The sequence below is a fragment of the Pygocentrus nattereri genome, chromosome 14 (genome assembly GCF_015220715.1).
Source record: "Pygocentrus nattereri isolate fPygNat1 chromosome 14, fPygNat1.pri, whole genome shotgun sequence".
NCBI classification, from domain to species: Eukaryota; Metazoa; Chordata; class Actinopteri; order Characiformes; family Serrasalmidae; genus Pygocentrus; species Pygocentrus nattereri.
In genome coordinates this window covers 4,895,024-4,917,275 of record NC_051224.1, presented here as the reverse complement: position 1 = coordinate 4,917,275, position 22,252 = coordinate 4,895,024, and the positions used below count along the sequence as shown (strand labels likewise).

General features: G+C 43.8%; 1 protein-coding gene across 13 annotated transcripts in view; it reads left to right on the top strand.

The window, feature by feature from the left end:
- The window catches only part of nfixb (nuclear factor I/Xb), a 180,763-nt gene that overhangs the window by 14,671 nt on the left and 143,840 nt on the right, over positions 1-22,252 (top strand). For 11 of the 13 annotated variants that reach the window (XM_037544662.1, XM_037544660.1, XM_037544653.1 and 8 more), the window contains exon 2: positions 6,090-6,173. The exons of 1 other annotated variant lie outside the window; for it this stretch is intronic. In XM_037544662.1, coding sequence (XP_037400559.1) covers positions 6,090-6,173 — 84 coding nt within the window. Of the gene's footprint in view, positions 1-6,089; positions 6,174-9,927; positions 10,117-22,252 lie in introns of those variants that run through there. One more of the 13 variants, XM_037544655.1, reaches the window with a different exon arrangement.

Genomic DNA, 22,252 nt, shown 5'->3' with positions numbered 1-22,252 from the left:
AAATTTTAATAAACCATTAAGTATCAACATCAACATGATTGGATGATTGGATATCGGCCCCGGTGTCTTGTTAAACAATCCATTTTTATTAAAGGAGGTGAGACAAATGTCTGCTAAACATTAATATTCTCCACATCATCCTTTTTGTCCCCACAAAGACTGACCAGTTCTTTTGGCGTATCGCTTATCGTGTTAAGTTATTAAGTCTTAGAGTTGTTAAAATTGTGAAATCTCATTCCAGGGCTGTAGCCGATTCATTTTCTATAATAAAAATTTCTGTTTACTGCAGGTTTTGGAAAAAGGGAGTTAGGATGACCTGAAACGTTTTCCTCCAAAACAGACTAAAGAGTCTGAAATGATCCCTCTCTATTTGAAGCTTTAGGTCAGTTTCTGTTGATGCCAGATTTTCTTTGTCTCATATACAAAGCGGTCACTGATTAAAATCTTGTCTGTGCTCGTTCTTTAAAAAGTTCCTTTACGCAAGCGGAGTTTCTGTGAGGAAGAGCATTTGTGCTATTTCCCAGACTCGTGGGACTAATTGTTGCCTCCATGTTGAAATATCTGAAGAGGCATCCAGATTTTGGAGGTCAGAGTTGAACTAAGATTGACCAAAAATTCTTTCATTTAGAACTGAGTGAATCATGCTATTTCCAATTAATACAAAATGTCGAGTGAAAATGCCAGCGCTTCGGTATCTTTAAGTCGTAATGACCTTGAACTGACAATGTGTCACTTGGCTCCTGATCTGTCTCGAATGATTGGATTGCCCACATTCGACTGGGTTTGCTGAAGAGATCTAACCTTGAAGCTGCAGATGATTTCCATGCGGGCCTGTATATCAGCACATTAATATGGATAATTATTTGTTTACTTGCTTTTTTAAATGGCACCGGCCCAAATAGGCCACCCTTAAAGGAAGTGAGGGAATATATTCGGTGCTCAGCTCCGCTTGGGATTAACGTCTTCCCTTTAAAATCGAGGACTGAGCTGCCTTTAATTACTTGTTTCCAAACAACAATCGAAGCTACAAACTTTTGATAGTTGAAAGCTGACAGCTATTGTAGTATTGGACGCGTGTCAGAGCGAGCTTCGAGCTGGCACAGCCGTGTATACCGTCATCAAACAGCCTCACTCTCAATTTGTATCTCGTCTGAATGTGTGGGAACTCGATAAAGTCTACTTGTTATTCACTTTAAATCAGAAATCTGAAGATGCCATCTGCATCTGAAATACTGTCTCTGAGCTGCTGTGGTGTGCAGTAGAACGGTACCCATTTTGGGCTAGAAGTGTTCTCAGTTAGTTTGATGGACCTTCTTACATCCAATTAAGAGTCTGAGTACAAAGTATATAAAGTCAAATTCATACAGTGGCATAAATACATTTATAGAACATTTATAATATCTGCCCAAAATAGAAGAAACTTTTTTTCGCTCTGTGTATCTTTTACTTTTTTGTTTGCTCAGAGTGGAGGCAGGACAGCCACACTAAAAGAAGGAAGAAACATGGGCCCTGCCAGCGCCCCCTGTGGTGCAGTGCTTCATTGCGTCAGATTCCTCAGCACTAATCTTCTATTCCTGGGCAATAAACGTCATACCCCTGGCCATGGAGTTATATAGCTAAGGCCATTCTCATGCACTTAAAAAGTAATTATCCCTTCACTTGTTCCTGCTTTCTGGTGCCATTGCACTGGCAAACCACCAAAATAAATAAATAAATAACAAAGCACTAATGAAACAGGGTTTCCGCGAGAGCTTTTGCACATCCAATGCAATTTATTTATTCTACATAATAACCCATGATAGGAAATTACCGTTACGTTCAGCCACAATGCCTATAAAGAAGGCAATTGTAGCTGCATCTACAGCTTCAGCAGCCTTGCCAACAAACAATAAACAGTCTCCCACCTACACCTCCCCCTTTCTTTTGCTATTATATCCCCCCTCCACTCGTTTTCCTCTCCCCTCTCCTCCAGAGATGCAGGTATGAAATATCACATTTTCCAGCATTTTTCCCTGAAGTGGCCCTGGCAAACGTTCACACGGAGTACATTTCTCCTTTCATATATTTTTCCCCCTGCCATTTTTAACAAACAAGTCCGTCTCCCCCCATTGTCTTTGATGTGTTTGCCATATTACCCAGGTTTGGAGAGAGTTAATGGGTATGTAGAGATCCTGTGAATTCCCAGTCACCCGCTGCAAATGTGCTATCTGCAAAGAGCGCAAGAAGAACACAGTAGGTCGCTGATTGTTTTCGAGTTGATGATGATGGTGATGGCGGTGATGAAGCTGGTGATGTTATGAGAAAATATTCCGAGAGAACGAGGAATATTTGTTGTCATTGAGGTGAAGAGTTGTTTGCTGCTCCCATGGGTTGCTGTGATGTGTAGCAAGACCACTGCAGTGAAGGATTCAGGACTAGATTGGTAGTTTTGCAATATGAGTGCATGTTGTGATTTATCCAGTGCCATGAGTGCCATAAGTGCCAGATGGGCCAGCCAGCAATCCACATACATTCAGCTTAATGTGAGTCTGTGTATATGAGAGACAGCAAGCTTGCTAAAACAAGACCGTCCACTATTCAATAAACTTTTTTACACTGTTTGGAAACCGTTAAAAAGCGCCATTGCCGTCCAACGTGAGGAGATCTGAGAAGTCGACTTGATCACTTTTGTCGACGTTCTTTATCACTGGGCTCTTTGAATAATCATTTAGGTCACAGGGCCTTTGAATATGCATTTGTTGCTTCTAATGTGTTAATTAAGAGAGACCATTTTTGCTCAGGGCTGGCCATATGGTATTGGGCATATGTTGCATATATGTAGAAAAGGGTGGTATATATAATTGATACCGTGCTCCACAAAAATCTACAGAGAGGGAAAAGCAGGCCAGTGCTACAGGGAACTACATCAAACAATCAGCGCAGACTCAAACAAATGATGCCCCTTTTAAGTGTGAAGGCAATTGAGGCAGAGAGAGAGGGAGAGTTGTTTACAGTCTTTCAATCTAACTCTATGACTGTCCATTGTCAGTTACTGAGACATCCTTTGAGCAGGCTGGCCTATCATAATGTGAATCTAACTCTAGCTGACGTTTTACGTAAATGATTTCAAGAGCAAATGAAAAATATGCCAGGAGGTATCTTGCAGCATGCACGAAATGTGCTACATTAAAAGAATAGTGTGATGGAATTTTCCACTTACCTCAAGTTGATCAACGTTGCTACAAGCAGCAGAACCTAATCAGCATGATGGAAAACACACACCAAAAACAACGATTGCCAAAAATGACGTCAGATGGATTGTCTGTGTGATTATTGACACCGTAGCCAGGGCCATTTCTAACTAGAAGCAGGCACTTAAGGTCCCCAAATATGTACGAACTTACCCCTGTTGTCGGAAGAAAACCTCTTATCACCAAAACTTTACAGGAGAAGGGAAAAAACCTGCTTTACTTTTAATGTAAGTCAATGGAAACAGACTTTTTTACAAGTCATTTTGGAACGTTTCTTTTGGTCCATTCATCTTGAAATTTACACACAATGTAAAGGACGACAGGCAGTTTCTTATATCAATTATGTCAAAAACTGATGACAAAAATGGAAATACAAGGATTTCCTCCGACAGCAGCAACATGTATTTATTTAGCATTATTTGTTCAACCGTTCATTATTTCTAGAGACTTTCTTAAATTGTCTTTCACGGTTAAGATGAATTAAGTATTAATTATCCTATTATGAATAACTCTATTCTCACGACAGTTAGGATGTTACTTAAGCCTCCCAAAGGGTCAGAAATATTGCTGTTACTTTTTATTTTGTTATCAAGAGCATTTACTGATATACTGTAACACGTAGACATGACAGTGAAGGTAAAGTTTGTACTTTGAAAAGTTCTGTAGACGGCAAACTTAATCAAACCGATATTCCTTAAACTCATGTAATGTTACATGAAGGCACCCAAAGCACATGGCTTGTAATTTTGATTTTACAAATGGCCCAAGATAATTAATTGGGATTTAGATGAAAATGCAGTTGTGCTTGCAGTGACACTTTGGCTTTTTTACAGCAGTGCTTGAGCAAACAGCCAAACTGCTCCTTTAAAACTGCACATTTTATTCATGATGCGGATAGGAAATGGGTAATGATTTCAGCATGCAATTTGCATCATGCTAATTGGTGGAAATTAGCCTTCACTGCTCGTTAGCTATGTGCTCTGCTTTGGTGTAATTGTAAATAAGCAGAGTAGGAACGGCAAACTCTTTTGGATGATTGACCACAGTTGAGGTCAGTGGAAAATCATGCAAATTAGATTTTTCATCATATACTTTCTTCAGAGGTCAATTCAGAATATGCGTCGCAAGATGTGACGCTAATTTTAGATGATCTTAAAAAATTGGTTTGTGGGCTCCATCGAAAAGCTTCTGGAATTAACCGAAGGAAGTAAAGTCTGGGTTTGGGGCTTGTATTGTTGATCTCTAAGTCAAACTCAGATTCCTGGGATTGGGAAGAACACCCTACTTCCACAAGAGAATGACCATTTGTACACAAATGGCTTAGCTTTTTGAACTGGAGAACATTGTGATATTCTTTAGTGTAATTGAGAAGTACTTCAATGTTATAATATACCAGTGCAGTTTAATCAGTTTAGCCTTCTAAGGCATGTTTAGACATTTTGAGGTCTGTAGAAGGCTAGCAAGAGAGAAAGGGAAAGGCCAAGTAACCACTTATTGCTGTGGATATGAATAGCTTGTGTTGCAGCGACAGCTCGGTTAGCCAGTGTCTGGGACTTATTATAGTGCTGCTTGTGTGTGTATGTCTGTGCGCATGTCTGTTATTGTAATGTTGTGTGTATTTTTATACAAGTGTGTATAGGAGAGGGCTAAACATTTTTATGTAGGTGTGCATGCTCGAGTTTGAATTTAATGCACATTACCTGACGGCTTGAGTTGACAGTAATCTTATGTCCTGTGTCATCAGAGAGTCTTGTGTAATAAAATGGGGCTGTTTGTGTGCTTGCATACAATTTCAGTCAAGGAGTGCTGACCTGGGACGACTTTGCTATCATATAACAGTGACTCTATGTCCAAAACGCAGGAAGGCTGGTCTGGGAGCAGCAGTCCTGCTCTTTAGATCCCGAGACGTACTTTATATCCTGGGCATGGCTTTACTCCCTGCTTTGCGGTCTGATTTAACGTTATTCCACTAATGACTGAAAGTGGGAAGGGGAGCTTATTCAGCCCCTCAGCCCCAGCCAGGCTCTTCCTTAGCATACAAATGAACCGGCATGAATGGGGTCGACACTCGGGGAAAACACAAACTACCTTGGCGGCCGTGTGGGGAGAAAGGGCCTGCTGTGTGAACGGTGGGTGCCGAATAAGTCATGGCTATACTGGAAAGTCAGCAGGTGCGGACCAGGACCAGTCGGAATCTCTGGTCTGGCTGTGCGTGGCACACAGAGCGGTATTGAGGAGGTACTGGGGAACCCACTGAGACAGATTATAGAAGCCCACACAACACCTGGGCTGTACAGCATAAAGCCTGCTTACACTGCCATGTCTCGTTAGCTGGGTGGTTCTATTCGGCCAGGCTATTTAGTAAGGCTAGCACACGACCACGTTTAGAGCAGAAATAATGCAGGGAAATGTCTTTTTATGCTAGTTATAAGATAATAATGGTAAAACTGTGCTTAACAACTGCATTTTACAAGCATTTTCCTAGCATCTGTATGGGCAGATGAGTAAATCATAAATATTGTTGCTGTCATATCAAAACCTTCACATTTTTGTAAATGCAAGCTGCCCTATTAAATTGAGTGAACACATCACAACCAATTGGCCAGTAGAAATGGTCCGAGACCGTGAGCAATAAAATCTTGACACGTTTTGGTAAAGCAGCTGAGTTTTTCTTTTTCTTCATTGTCTCCTAAAAGAAAGGATACAAGGTTTTGTCATGACAACAATTCATAAACCACATTTTTGCTGTGGTTTTTATTGATAATAACCAGAATAATGTTAGTTATAATCATGATTAAGAAAGCAATGAGTGAATGGAGTTGAATTGATGGTGTGTGTGACTTTTATATTACATTTCAGGCCACCGAAACCTTTCTGGTGAACGAAGACCCGACCAGAGGTCCTGGGATGCCAGAATGCTTTGTAGTGTCTGATTCCTACAGGGTATGCCTCATTATTACTATTATACTTATTATTTGCAATTGTTATTATCCTTATTGTTGTTATTATTGATTTGTTACTTGAGTCAGCGGTAATTACAGCGACGGATAGTCCACTTTCATGCTCTTGATAATTGCACCACAATCATAATGTCATTCACAACTCTCTCTCCTCAGCTGCAAGCCATTACCATCATTATTTCCACACACACTTTGGGGGGGGGGGGGTGAAGAAAAAGGAACCTTACAACTCAGCCGAAGCACTGCTCTCTCGTGGGAACGAAAATTATAACGATAATGTGCAGCACACTTGTATAAAATGAGAAGGACACGGGGAGGAGGGAGGGAAAGGGAAGGAGAGGTGAAGGTTTTAAAACTACACACAGTTTAAGAAGAAAAAGAAAAAACTGGTGCTCGGCTTTAAAAATTCCGCCCTGCAAGCTCATTTGGGTTTACAGCAATGGGAGTTAAATAAAATGGCTATAAAAACAGAAGGACGGGATGAAGAGATGGAGGAATGGTGGGCTGCAGGGACGGAGGGATGGTGCTGAGAGTCCGTGGATGACTGAAAATGGGTTTGTTAATGAGCTGGGAGCCGGTTTTCTACTCTTTGTTTCTTTTTGTTTCCAGCGCATGGCTTTTGCCAAGTTTCTCAGAGAAAATCTGGGTTGCTCCAGCATATCGAGTGTCTCGGGGTGCAGAGACTAGCCGAAAAACGGAGGGAAAACGGGAAGGTGCCATTGGTTGGAAAGTAGGAGTGGGGGCGGGGACTAGAAATGGCCATATTGGATATCAGGGATCAGCGAGTTTGTGGACAGTCTGAGGAGAGGGCCTGGTGATCCGGCCTGCAGTCTCGTGCAGGTGTAATATGGTGAATAGCTCAGAATAAGGAAGTTCTAATTCAGGTCTCATTTCTTTTGTCAATCTAGCGGTCTCCTTTTCATGAAAACTCCCAAGATGGTTGGCTCGTTGTTCTCAGATCAGCAGAAGCTTTTTAAGCTGCCAAGCGCTGAGTCATTCTGGTGTAGTTTTAGCCTAGTAGCTAATGTGTTAGCACTCGTTACATGAACCAACTCCAAACTGCACATCCGTAATACAGAAGAGTCAAGAATAACTTAACGCCTTGCAGATGCTGGCGACTACCGAGCTATCACAGCTTAGTGTGCAGCAAACGCGTGTATTTTAGCCCTGTGAGAAAGATGGTTGCTCGCTCCTAATCTAGCCCCAGCATATGGTTCTACCATGTGTTAGCTTCATCCACTCTGACCGCTAAATGCTGGGCTCATTTAGGGAGTGATGCTACACGAGTTCTCCTAAGTGCTGGGTGAAAGTTGTTCTTGAGTGTCAGGAAAATTTCTTTCCTTGATACCACTTTAATAAAAGCCACATTCTGGCTTCGATCTCTTTTGCCACAAAAACCGATCATCATTTAGAAGAAGCAAAGTCCATGACACTCTCCCTCAGCATTGTAGTGTGCTTGAAACTTCTCACTGTTTTGCGATTGTGCTCCCTTATTTATCTCAAGGGTCATGCATGGTCACTCCAGCTGCCAGCGACCGCTCACCAAAAGCGGCTCTCATTAAGTTACTGTATCTGCAGATGGTGCGGTTTGACGTGACCCCATGTCACATGGACACACAAACACACACATACGCTCCTTCTGACTCTCCTGCCACTAACCGAGCGCTCTCTCCTTCCTTCGCTCCCTCTCTCTCCCTTGGCTGTGTGCGGTAATTGGCCACACAGTGCCGGCTTCACTCTTTGTTTCCCCTGCAGTGGCTTGCGGTGGTGCTGTGCAGGCAGCAGGCCTCATAAATCCTGAGGCCTCGGGTGTCAGCTCCAAAACTTCAGCTCTGCTTCCCCACAATGACTTCACCCCCACCAAGCCTCCCCACCCAGGCACAGACTCCAGAACTCTCCGTTCGCCGCCTGATTTTCCTTTAATGCGCACTCCTAGTCCTGCTATGAGCGCTCAGAACTTGGCTTTAGGAATCGACGTGCATGTTTGTGTGTACGAGCGCAAGATAGGATCCCTATCTGTCAATGTCTGACAAATGCTTGTCATCACTTTGCAACTTTTTTTTTGTTGACGACTACTAGAACTGTCATCTGTTCTCTTCCCTGAATAGTTTGCCTATTGCATTGCGTACATAGATGTCTGAGATGTTATCTTCAGTCTTATCAGCAAAGAGGTTTTTTTTATTTATTTTTTTTTAAAGCTCAAACACTGGGAGTACTGTTTCCCATATTATGTATCTTGTGAGCACTGTCTGTTTGTAAAATGATCCCATTTACCATCACAAACAGCTTGTACTAGTGCATTACATGTCACACTGATACTTACCATATTACAGCAGTAAGTCACGAGAGGCCATGCACGACAGTGATTTTACCAACGTGGTTAGGCCCGACGCGAAGCAACCAGATAAAATACATTAATGTTCTGTAAATAATTTAATACATCAGTAATAATGATCACAATATGTAGTTGAAGGATTTGGTTCCCAAATGGATTTTCATCTGTTTTTGCTTGTAAGAGAAAGACGTTGTTGGGGATGAGCACACGTTTCAGTGCTACACTGGATGATCACATTAATAACGCTGTTATTAAGGATAACATTTTTATTGTGATAAATGAGTTTCTAATTCCAACTTGAGTTTTTCCACCGAGCAATGCTATTAGTTAACAGTGGGCTGTGGCTACCAGACAACATAAGGATCCAATATTACTCCATGAGCAGCACAATGGTTAGAACAACTTCAATTAAAACCGAATTTGATTGACTCACCGAAGCATCATTCATGTGTACATTCTTTATTTTATGACACGGCCCAGCCAGTCAGATTTCGCAATCCGTTTTCCGAAAAGCTTTTTGTGTTTGTTTAATGAAAGTGTAACTATTTCATTACCACATAGGGAAATGGATAAAACGAGCACTGAAAGCATCCGAACGAAATGTGTATCGCTGACAAGCCCCTCGGCCTCTTCTGGGGGTCTGTCATTTGCCTTTCGATTGACCTAGTGGTTAACCACTTCATTTAGATTTGCAAAATAGCATCTTAGATATGAAAAATGGCAACTATAGTCGGTGCTCCTTGTCAGAGAGGTGTGTATGTTTTTACATAATTTATGATGTTCATATTTCAGTGCTATGAAAATGAAAAGGGAGAATATATTAAGGTTTTTTTATATATATATATATATATATATATATATATATATATATATATATATATATGTCAGTGTGTGTTATAGTTCAGGTGCACTGTTTTATAAGACCACTGTTTGCAGGGCTGTGTTTCGTGGTTTTCTTGAGCGGATCTGGGCATCAGAGCTCCTCACCATCAGGACATTTTAACACAGTGCACACAGAGAATGGAAATGAATGTAGAAAACGTGGTAATGTTAAAGTAACACTGAGGTTTTTCTTTTGTCGAGGCTGATTCACGTTGGACATGCAGGGGCTGGGGAGCCGGGGCCTTCACTACTGCGCCCTCACTGACAACACACACAACACACCTTGTGCTCGGCCGGCGCTGTCTGGTCTACCTGGCTTCGCTTTCTCGTGTTTTCCGTGGTATAGCTTAGCATCCTTAGGGCCAAGCCCCAGTGCGGCGTCCTGAAGCAGAGGGCCGCAGAGGAGAGCGAGGGCTGTCGAGGCAGTTCCAGAGGGAGGGAGAGAAAGTTTTTTTTTTTTTTTTCCTCCCTCTCTCTTTCTCCTCCCTCCTCAAAAACTTTTTTTGTGGGAGCTTTCACTTCGAGCGAGGCGGGGTTAGCACTGCGAGCATGGAGTGAGTGAATGAGGGGAGTGAGTGAGCGGCCGAGGCGAGAACAGCGAGCGACTGCAATGCAGCACCACAGCGACCTACCATCCAACTCCAATAAGCTCTCCACGTCTCAAAGCTAAAGCTAGATAACCATGTACTCCCCGTACTGCTTGACACAGGTAAAAAAACAACTCTTATCCGCTCTTTTCTCGCTGCCGTCACTCCGACGCTGGGCTGCTTTTTTTTGTTTGTTTGTTTGTTTGTTTGTTGTTAGGTGCTTCCACGCTCACTCGCTCACTCGAGCGGGTGGCCCTTTCAACGACCTGCGCGTCGTGCCTCGTTTTCGCCCTGCGCCGCTCCGCCGGTTCAGCTTTAACTCGAGAGCTTCCCGGCTCACTTTTCTCTCGCCGCCTTTTTTTTCATCGCACATGGTTCAGAGGGGGAAAATGGCGCTTCGCTCGAATCTGTTTGATATAAAAGGAGGGAGTGGAGGAGGAGGAGGAGGTGGTGGTGGAGGAGGAGGAGGAGGAGGAGGCAGCGCGGACCCAGACTTTGGACTTCAGTTTAGGAGTTACAGCTAATTTTCACGTTTAACTTGTAACCAGCCTCTCCGCGCAGGAGCGAGGCTCCGTGCGCTCCCGGGGTTCAGCGGTTCTGGAAAGTTCAGGCGTCAGAACCCAAACAGAGGCGCTGCTCGGCGCCGAGCTGTTGAGTGCGGCTGCTTTCAGCCCAGCGCGTTAAGCGCCTCAGACACTGAGCGCTGAGAGAGTTTCACTCTTATTCTCAAACGAATTCATTATTTATTTTCGGCCAAGGCAAAGGTCACCAGCCCTGTAGGTACACGGACCAGTCCTGCTGTTAGATATAAATACTGGGCAGGCGGTGATGTGAGATCATTTGCTGGTGTTCATCTGAATCTGGAAGTGCTGCTGATACGGAGTTATGAAGGGCTTTGAGGTTGAAGTGCGCGATTTTATGGAGGGGATTTTGCAGCATCGAATATTTTAGGGGGGATTCTGGATGAGTGCACCAACAGTGGAACTTTTGTGGCACATGTCGGATCCAGGTCTTTCACATTTTGTCAATAAAACGGCCTTTGTGTTCTCCAAGACCGATTACTCATTTTGAACATTTGCAAAAGGAGTGATTTTCAGTCTGATTTATGAAGTTCAGGCGGCTGTTCAAGCCCACCTCACCAGATAGTGGTGTTTTATGTCCCCCGTAACTTTTAATGCTGTTTCTTTCATTTGGTTCCTGCATAGACAGCTTCCTATTAAACCAGTTGGTTACATGGCATTGTCTCAGACTGCACTATAGAAATATACAGTACATTTATTATAGAGAATACATGCAGTTGTTTATGTCACAAACAGATGCTTTTAAAATAGCACTTAAAGGAACAAACTTCAAAATGTTTTCTCCTGTTTTTTTGTTTTTTTTTTTTTGTCCCTGGCTGTTCCTGCACAGAGAAATGTACTTTTTCATAATATTGGTGTGGCCAAGTTTGCATTCTTATGCACGTCCAGTAAAAAGGTTTGTTTGTGTTATCTCAGTTCACTTATTTAATAGTCCTGTTGCATGTTTTGTGCATAAAAGCGTCACAGCTGTTTTACTGCTATTGAAAAGCTGAATATGTTTATTGTTACAGCAGAGTAACATGTCAGATTTGTCATTTACACTTCCCGCTCCCTGCAAATCCTGGCACGATGTCATGTCCCTCTTCTACAAATAGCTCTAATCAAGGAAGAAAAGGTGCTGTAACTTTTCCCCCCGTATTTTTAAAGCTGTCATGCAAAACTGTGTTTGTGTTTCGCTGAACAGTGTGGCGCTTTTTAGATGCTGTGAGAGTGATCAGGAGTTTTCTTTAGTTTGGCAGAGGGCTGTGCGTGTGGGGGGAAGGCAGCGCGGCAGAGGTTTACACGCGGACAGACCACAAACTGTCTGTTTTTACTGGGAGACGCCGCAGTCATCCAAACGCCTCGTCGCTGTGTCTTCATTTCACTCCTGTCTAGCACAAAGAAGCTCTCCCTTTTATCCACTTTTCTGAACTCACACTTTGTCAGGGTTCTCACCGCCAGTAACACAGTTTACGTTCTTGTGTTTTTCCTGCCCACCTCTAGTGGTTCTGTTTCTGAGTCGTGCCAGAGTGGAGCTCTTCAGCTCACATATTATCGAAGTAGTAGTAGTATTTATCTTGCCCAGCAAGTGAGTGACAAATAGTAGCCGCCCTTCGGCTCTCACACTGCTGTTTCCTGCAGTTTGACCGCACGGGTTTGGGCAGTCGTTCTGGGTGATGCCGAAGCTGTTTATCCCTGGGCAACGGCGGACGAGTCGGCTGGCAGAGTCTGTGTGATGCGTAATTCATTCCTGATTTTACAGTGGTTTTATTAAAACAATTTCACTCCCTGGCCTCTGTCATGAGTTGCAGGATGAGAAAGACTGTGTGTGTGTGTGTGTGTGTGTGTGTGTTCTTACTTAGGTTTTTTTTCAGGCTTGTGGTCTGTTTTCCATTTCGAACACTTGAACAATAGTTACCATTCTCACAGTTATATTCTGTAACTGAGAAAAACAGCGTAATTTAGTGTTATATATGTTTTCACATGGCCAGTATTGGTCAAAATGAATACATAGGAGTGCTTGCAGTTAGCACTAAAGTGCATATCCTTTTTCAAAGCTTCGCTCGCATTTTGTCTGACCGTAAATCATAAGAGGTGCAGTACTATGTGCCCATGGGTGGCTTGAAGGAAAATGACAAGTCATGTTTATGCAGACAAACTGTCTACAGGTTGGACATTTATCAGCTACATTTTAGTTAGTTTGGAGGATTTTTAAGGCCCGGGTAGTGTTTCTGTAAGCAGATCAGGCCAGATTTATCTCCTGAGTCTGAAATCCACATATTTACCAGCTTAGGTTGCGCTGAACCCTTGCGTACCTCCGTTCCAGATGAAACAGCATTAGTGAGTGAAATGCAACTGGAAAAGCAAATATACAATATTATAATATTACAGAATGGCCTCCGGCTTGTGTTGGCTTGGCCAGAGCTATTTTTTTTATAAAGGATGTAGAGAAAATTGCTGTGCAGGCATTTTTTTTAAAGGTTTTTTCTTCTTTCCTTCTCTCCCTCAACGTTTTATAGCCTTGAGGTTTTTCTCAGTTCAATATAAAAAAGCTATATTTGCATGACCTCTGGAATTAATAAGTGTTGGGATTTGTGTCTAACGCCGTTTGAGCAGCGCAACCAGCGCAGCTCGCATTCAGCGCGTGTTCTTTCCATCAATTAAAAAACATAATTGATAACAGAAGCAGCGGCCAAGCGCGCACGTGGCGCGCACACGCACACGCAAGCTGCTTGTGCGCGTGTAAAAGCACAACGTATATACACATATGTGTGTGTGTGTGTGTGTGTGTGTGTGTGTGTGTGTGTTTCAATGTATTTATTTATTTATTGATTGAGGGTCTTGCTGAGGTTGATCCGAAGTGGGGGGCTTCTCTCCGGGCTGCGCCGCAAACCGCTGTTGCGCACGCGGCGGAGAGAAAGCGCGCGCGCAGCAGAACGTTCAGACGTGAGCTAGAACCCTCGTGGCAGCAGAACGTTCGCGCGCTGCAACTCCTCGAGCGGCGGAGCTCAGGCGCGGCGCTCGCGCAGCCTCGCGTTGGAATTCCGGGGCTTCGTGCCGGAGACAGACGCGTTTCACATTATTGTTGTTTGTTAGTTTAATTACGGTTAATAATTAAAAAAATGGATCGGCAAAGTCAGGGATGACAACAAGTGTAAACAATCAGATGAATAATTGACAGTTGATAAAAGCTTTCCTGGAATGGAGCGGCGCGGTGCGCGTAGGGTTGCGGGGGATGGTGCCGAATGAAGTTGAGGGAAAGCCAAATTTCAAATCCGCACGGTTGAGGCTTCAAAGAGAAACTTCCCTTTGTTGGGACGGTATATAATCTGAATACCGTTTTAATCCAGGTAAACATACGTCATTAAGGCTTGCTAAAAACGTCATTATAGTTTATAGGCTTCAGTTCCCTGTTTTATTGTCTTCATGCCCCCAGTTTGAGGGTCCTAGTTCGCCGGCGTTCTTGCAGATCTCCTGTAAAAGTGGCCTGTCCTGTCAGCTCTTGCTTGCCTCTTTTTAATGAACAATCCGATACAAAGCCTCCTGTGTTTAGTTGTTTTTTTGTTTTTTTTTCCTGTTGTGCATTGTTTCCCTGAGGTTAAGAACAGGTTCTGCATTTGCCTAAAACAGCTTCCTAACTGCTCACTGTTATGAAAAGCATGCATCAGCGCTTAAAAGAAAAATGTAGAAGGATCTACGATGGTCAGGTCAGAAAAATGCGCACCCTGTTTAACTGCTGACTACCACAGCAATGAAATAAAAAGCTTATTTTGTTTTTTTTTTCCCTTCAATAATTCAGACTAAATGTAGTAAATAGTAATAATGTACAGTGTGTCTCTGTCATGTTATGTGGGTCTCACCAGAGGCCTAAACATTAGGGCTACAGCAATATCAGTAACAGTGATTACTTTACATTTGTTAGCCTAACAGATAAATAATAAGTATAATTTCTGCAGCTGATTCGTGTAAATTCGTCTGGCAGTCCCAAATGTAGCCCTTTGACCACATTAAGGGAGAGCCTGCGTGGAGAGAAGTGCGCTGGTGCTGTTTATTCTGTTGGGACAGTCTGTGCAGCTGTGTGTATTCACTTTCACGTTAGTGGTATGTAGATGTAGTTCACGTGCACGCATGGCACCAGTGTCCACCTCACGGTAACTTCACCACAGCATTTACCTCACGGTGTTTCAACCTCACGGTCTTTTCCCCTTTGTTTTCTTCTCCGTCCTTTTCCCTAACGGGAAGGTCGCATTCAGAGTATTTTCTTCTAGTTTATGTTATTCTAAAGGGCTGTTTGAGCTCTGAGGAGACGCCGTGTCAAGTTAAATGAGTTCAGGGTCTGTGAGCTCCTCTATAGGCTCACATAAACAACGCTCAAAACTGTCTGGTCTTCAAATCATTAGGCTACAATTATCCGTGTTTTTGTCAGTAACATACAGGCTTTTTATTAGGCTACAGGCTGCCAATCTACCAGAGCCCACGAACAAAAGTTTTGTGGGCTGATTAGCCTGACTAAAGCAAATGCGCCTTTCTCAGTATGGCACAGCTCCACATCTGGCCGGCACACAGTGGCGATGACACTTTTTAATTACCGTATTGTTCTGAATTAAAAATAAAAATACACAGTTCCTATACCGGGCCCTTTGAACCACACCCCGAAGGCTGTGGTTTACAACTTGGTCCAAGAGGAGATGTTGGTCTGTGCGCCGTGCGCTGAGTATAGTCTTATCGCAGCTCAGATGAATGTTTTCAGCTGAGGTCATCCAGCTACTATATACTTCACCTTCCTCTGAAAACTACATTTAGTCAGATTTTGAGAGGTGAATGTTCAGTCTATCTCCCGCAGCCCTGCTTGCGCTCTCTCGCTCCCCAGGCCTGGAAAATGAGTTGGAACAGCTGTTTGGGGGATTAAAATCTGATGGAACCACAGTCTGAATAAACAGAATTGTTGGACGTTTTGGAATTAAAGGCACACGCACACACATGCACACTTTTACCACACATCAGCCCGCTCACAAATTCATTCATTCACAACATAGTGACTTGATGGTTTTAAACATAGCCTCACTTATTCATTCACTCTACCTTCACTGTTTTAGACACGTGCACACAGACACAATCACAAGCAGTAGTCCGGAGCCTTAATGCAGATTAGGCCCATGTGGCATTATCACTGGATTAGTCGGTGTTGCAGGATCTTAGTTTTTAGGCTGGAACGGCAATTACATTTTAAAGATTCAGCAGTGCAACTGCAGCCACTGGCTGTTTAAAACGGTAAAATCCGTCTTCGTGAGCCGTGATAATATGCTTTGAATAGGACAAAAAAGTTTTTGCCGGCTGTGTTTGAAGATATTGTGTTGCAGATATTTAATGATGGTGTTGTGTGAAATGTAAAGCACATTAGTGCACCACGCGCACATGTATTGCATGTGCAGTGAATTGGTGATGTAGGGAGGTTTACAGCGTGACAGTCCTGTCCATCCACCCGTCCATCCATCCATTCATTCATATCTGATTTTGAAGCATTAGTTTTGCCTTAGGACAGAACGCCTTGTTTCACTTGGGAAGGCCGTGACGTCACTACATTGTGCATTTGTGTGGACAGGAGGCAGGTACTGTAATTGGAGCCAGTGTCTCAAGCGTTATCCAGTGGTACCGGCTCGGGCTCGTTTCACAGAGCTGTAACGGGGCCACAGGCCCGACAACAATGCAAGCCCCGCAAAGGGACACTGTGTTCCTTTTACTTATTCATTCCTGCCAGGTCTCTATCGTCTCCTCTACCCAGCAGCCCAGGCTCTTGTTCACTCTGTCCAGAGGGTCAACAATAATAAAAACCTGTAAACAACAAGCTATTATGGTACTCTGTTTTCTCAAAGCAACCAAGTTAAACACACTTCCGTTTGTCAGCAAGGCTCTCAATTTGAGCTACTTATTAAAAATGAGGTGAGAACTGTTCATTTCCTCTTAACAGTAAAAAACAAAACTGCTCTCGGGCCCTTGAAAATGGACATGTCTATATCTAGCTTGATAGAAGGCAATACAAGAGTACATTTTCAGCACATAGTCGGGTAATAAACCCCCCAAAGAGCTTATGCTGTTCTGCTATCAGTGTATTAGGTGGTGGCAGAAACAAAGGCAGCCTGAATTGGATGTGAGTTGGCAGAGGGGAATATAGCTTAGAATTAAACACCATGTAGTTTTTTATCTTCAGCCGTATACAGAGAGGGCCGAATCGATCGTTCCTCATTTGCTATCTGCACAGCTGTCCCAGTATCCGTGGAGAATGGATTCCTGCTGCTATTGCCATGGGAGTCTCCAGCCAAGAAGAATAGGAGGATATCCAGTGTGAGTGAGTGTGTGTGTGCGCGTATGTGTGTGCGTATCCTCCTCCCTTCCCCTTCGCTCATGTCACTCCTGGCATGGATTAGGCCTTGGCAGAGCCCTGGCAGTGCCCGTAGCTCCGCTGCGGCTCTGCGGTTGCTGATATGTTGTGCTGTTGCCATGGTTATGGAACACACACTCGAACACAAGCGCAAATTACATAATTGAGCCTGCATATACATAAGCCACGAAACATATTTTTCTCTCTTTTTTTGGACAGGAGGCAAGTAAACGATCAGAGCTGATCAGAACCAAGATCTGTGGGAAAACAGAGTAGGCAAAACGTCCTCTCACTGATAGAAGCGAAGGGCCGTTGATAAAGCAGGACGAGACTGCGTAGCTCAGGTTTATCTGATCAGCCCTTAATATAAACAGTCCGAGGCCTTTTCACGTTTGTTGTTCGCTCTTGCTGTTTGGAGTCTATATTAGGTAGCTGGCCTGGCCATGAGAGGGCAGGCTCTAGGTTGGAAGGTGTGGATAGTTGCGGTGGATGGCTCTGCCAGACTTGGCGTTGGTTTGGCGAAGCTTCGGCGTGTTGCTAGGCAGTTTTTCCTGCTTTGGCTTTGTGCTCCAATGGTTCTGTCTTTGTCTGAGGCGATCGGATTGCTCTTTGTTTTCGATTAGCACACTTCTCTGGGCCAAAACAGCACACTGGCGGTGTTCAAAACATGGATTATGGTGTCGGCAACCACTGTTTTAAGGTTTGCAAGTCACGGTGAACACCTAGCTTCGTGTGTAGTGATGTTTCTATACAGCAGTATGAGAGGAATGATAAGAATAATGGCAGGAAAGGGTTTTAATGAGAGTGTAGGTCTCTACCCTTGTTGTAATGTTCCAAAGAGACGGTTCTGTATGACCTTGTTGCCAGTAATAAAGGTGTACACTGTAAATGCCTGACCTATATCTGATACAGACTGATCCCAATATAGCTTCTCCATCACAGCCAGTGACACATGGCAAGTGTGAAATCTGAGAACTCTCTCTCTCAGTCTGTCTGTATCTCTTTCTCATTCTCACTCCCCTCCCTCTCCATCATTTAAACAGACTCATTTAGAACTGTCTAGCCTCATGCATAATGCATTTGAACACGCACACTCCTACCTCTCACACCTGCACACACTTAAGCACATGGGACGCAGGTGTGCATTCTTGACTCATCCGTGTCAATCTGGTGGCGATTGTAGACATCACGCTCAGCACTGACGGAGCTCTATGTGTGTGCGTGAGGCAGAGTGTGTGTAAGTGTAAGAGAATTTGACTGAAAGGGGATGGCGGCCTGTAACACTGCCAGCATGCCACATGTGCCAGAGCCTCGGCTGACTCTTAACCCATATGGCAGTACGCTCTGACCCCTGCAAACTGTCTGAATGTCCAAATGCATTGCATTAGCACGTTTCCCCTGCACCTGCCTGCACCCGTAATTAGGTATGTGCAGAGGCATAGCAACTCAACAGTGCTCAGCATTACCAACAGCAAGGGAGGCCATTGGTTGTTGCTGGGGATGGCGTGAAACCTGATTGGTTGGCAATGCTGTAGTGTAGGCCTGTACAGCAGTAAAGCTTGTGTGCTCATTGTGTATTATCCCATTTATCCTTTGTTTTGTAAATAGTGATGCAAGTCTAAGTATTGTCTGTCCTGAAGCAGCACCGTAACTTTAGCGGTTCAAAGGCCTTAAGAAGTTAGCCAGAAGTTGCAAAGGCTCCCATAGGCGGATCTTGGTTCACATTATTAAGCCAGAAACATCACTAACTTGATGACCATGGGAGGAAGTCGTATATTTTTATTCCTCACTCTTAAGTGTTTATCCAGATACAGAGAGGGAGAGAGAGAGAGGAAGAAAGAGTGAGTCAGTCTTTGGGAAGCCTTGTCAAGCATCTTAGGAGTTAACCACACAGCAGGGAGAGAGTTTTCCTGTCTTGGGGCTTGCTGGGAGGGTGCAGGGGGAGAGATGAGGCTGTATCTATTTTGTCCTTTGGTTGGGGGTGTCTATTAAAATACCCCAAGTCTCTGTGTTTTTTATCAGAGTATATGAAAGCAAAACAACAATAGGTCAGTAAGGTGAGAGAAGCAACATGTTGCATGATTCCTGACAGTGTGGCATGGAGTTGTGTGCGGAGGAGCCGCCCCGATATGGCAAAGGAAAACGCTGCTTGCTGCTGGCAGGAACAAAAGCAAGGACTACTCTCGTCTTCTCCCTTCTTTTGCTCTCTTTCTCCGTGCAAGCAGGAAGTTGGCACAGGGCCAGCGGTGGAAAATCTATACGCGGTTGCATAATATAGCATATCTTTACCTCACATGAACTCAGCAGAGGCTCGGCAGCTGTGAGCAAACAGAGAGAGAGGACGAGGGAGGGTGTATGTGTGTGTGGAGAGAGAGAGAGAGAGAGAGAGAGATTCCTGTGAGCGTTTGCTGGCTGTGGTTTTAGGCCACAGGCTGTAGGCCTTTTTGAGACAGGCCCAGTGTAGTGTAGCACGTTGGAGGACAGGGATCAGTTTCTGTCTGCTCACTAGACAGTTCAGCAGTGAACACTCTACCATAGACCAGCAGATGTCCCAAACATTCTATCAAGAGTTTCAGAAACGTAAAGTGAAGCATATTTGCAGTAACTGAAGATCTTATACTGAAATTGTACCAAAATTCTTTTAAAGTGCAAAACCTTTTGTCCTTTCTTAAATACGTGGCCCTTCATGCACAGCTCTTGGACACATTTGTTTAACTTTCCTTTTACAAATCAGCTTACCAGTTACAGCCAAGCTCACACTAACTGCATGGTCATGATATCATTGTAACGGTCTTTGAGCGAAGGGCCCGTGTGTTAAGATACCCACAGCTCACTTCACAGGGAAAAGCCCAGCACTCCAAACGGGTTGGCTTAAGAGGCGGCCTGTGCCTCCGCTCATTCAGCCATTTCACGCCCAGCCGTGTTTATTCCACCTATAAGTTCTTTTCAAACCATCTTCTTCTCATTTCAGACCTTGACAGAGAAACAATGTAACTCTAATATTTCATGGCACCCCCTCCCTTTCTTAAAACCATAGTGAAACGTGGATAAGTTGGAGAAAGAGAGAGAAAGAAGTAACCTCCTGTAGGTTTAGATTATTTCAGCATCCTCCAAAGACTCAGAACGTTTCAAGAATAACATTACGGAGTCCAAACACACAATCGCTGTAACAGCATAACTCAGAGTGACATTAACCATGCATGCAGAAAAATCCAAGCGAAGAAAAGACCCGTCTCTCTGAAAAAAGCGGGGATATGTCCATCCCTGTATTCTTGCACATTTGTTTTCATATGTCACTTTCTTTTTCCCTGTTTGTTCTTGCTTTCTGAAGTCGCCGCTTATCCTTCAGCCAAAAAAAAAGCAGCGCTAGCCCTCGAATAACACACAGAAAGAAGTGGAATTATGATTCGACATGAATTGGAGCTTTTTGAGGTTCATGTCATATCCCATGTATTGACTCGGGCTCAAGTAAAGCGCAGAGAATGAGGTGGCTGCAGGAAGCAGCTGGGTGTGTGTTTGTCCTTATGTTTACATGCCAGGACAGTAATGCTAATTTAAGACTCCTCCAGGCTCCCCCTCTCTGGTGTTGACGGCGAATTTTGTGACAGAGTGGATTTCTTACAGCTCATTGAGCAGATGAGAATACAGCCGCCGGTGATTAAATAGGGCCATGGATTTGTTTGTGCAGATTTGTTATTGGTTGGATCATATAATTCATTCTCTCTCTATCTCTCTCTCTCTCTCTCTCTCTGCTCTCCTATCTCTCAGCCTTCCTTCTCGCCGTCTTTCTCAGCCTTCCTCTGCTCTATCTTCCACTGCCGTCTCAATCAATCTTTCTTTCTCTCCCTCTTTCCCTCTATCCATGTTGTTTTCGGTCCAGCTGCAGAGCGCCTGACGTAGCTCTGATGAATACGTCTGGAATAGAAGCCATATGTGTGCTGAGAAAACGCACACAGCACAGAAACAAACGGGCTTTCAGAAAGTCACTCTCAAGCTTCAACCAAGTGAGCAAGTGCAGTGGTGACTGCCTTAAAATCTAGCCTTCTCATCCATGCTTAATGAAACATACCGGTCGATGTCCTTTAATTAATGTTTATATATTATATAGTAAAAGAAACCTCCTTTACTATAGTTTGTTCTATTCAGAGCCATGTGACCAGCAGCAAACCATTTTTTTGGTGTTAATTTCAGTTATTTTGAGACTTGTTTAGCTGTGAACGTGGTTTCTTTACATACTTTGTAAGAGGCCATTGTTTGCCCTCCTCATAAAACAACATGTTACATATTTCAAGGGGCTCCATTTGGACAAGGAAAAAAAGAACTGTTTTTTGTACTGTGTGTATTCTCCTCTTTCTTTGCCCTGGAAGCAGCATGTGATTAAAACAGCCGATACAGGCATATTATATTTCCTCCAGGACTGGAAAAAATGTGAATGTATCATAACCATATTACACCAGTTAGGAATCACTCGCTGTGCCAAGATAAGGGCAACGTGAATACCTAGACCCACAGACTCCCCTCCCATGCGCTCGTTTTCAGTCAAAACAAGAAAAGGGCACAACAGCATCTAGGACCAGAAAAAAAAGAGATGCCTTCTTCCTTAAAATACATTTGTCGTGAGCGAGGCATGTCGCTGGTGGGACTTTGGCCGGTACAATCCTTCCACTGTTAAAACAATGATGCGGTTGTGCTCCATAACCCAATTACTCCCCTCCAGAGGGAGAGAGAGAGAGAGACTCCGCTACCAAATCCCATAGTTAAGAATCCTGATCTGGGAGCTTAAAGAAAAAGACCTTATTCATTTCCCTCCTGCAACACTGCCCGCCAAAACCTGCGCTTTACGGCACAGCCCTGCTCCAGTTTTCAAATGGCTGGACAAAAATACTAATGCTCAGATGTTCTGGAAATATAGAGGCACCTGATTGGAATTGCAGGTTGAAGTGCAAGGAGTGGTGTGGCGGAGGCATTTGGAGCTATGCTTTTCCATTTATTAACTTTTTTTGCGTAAAACATAAACCCTATGAGTGCGTTTGGGGGCTCGTGGCTGCCAACTCGGACCAGTTGAAAAAGGGGTGTGTCTCTCTGGTTTCCTCTAACCAGTGAAATCTTTTCATTTTTAAGGCATCCCATTCACATTCTGCGTCCCCCATTGGCTGTGGCTCTCCTGAAGCATTGCCATGGGGATGGTTCAAGCCCTGGATTGGCCATTGGCTTTGTTTTGTTTACCCCTCCTGCTGCTGTCTGTCGTCGGCTTGCTGGTTTCCTGGTGCTGCAAGGTTGCTACATCTTTATTAATTCAGTGTGAGGAAGTTTGCTCAG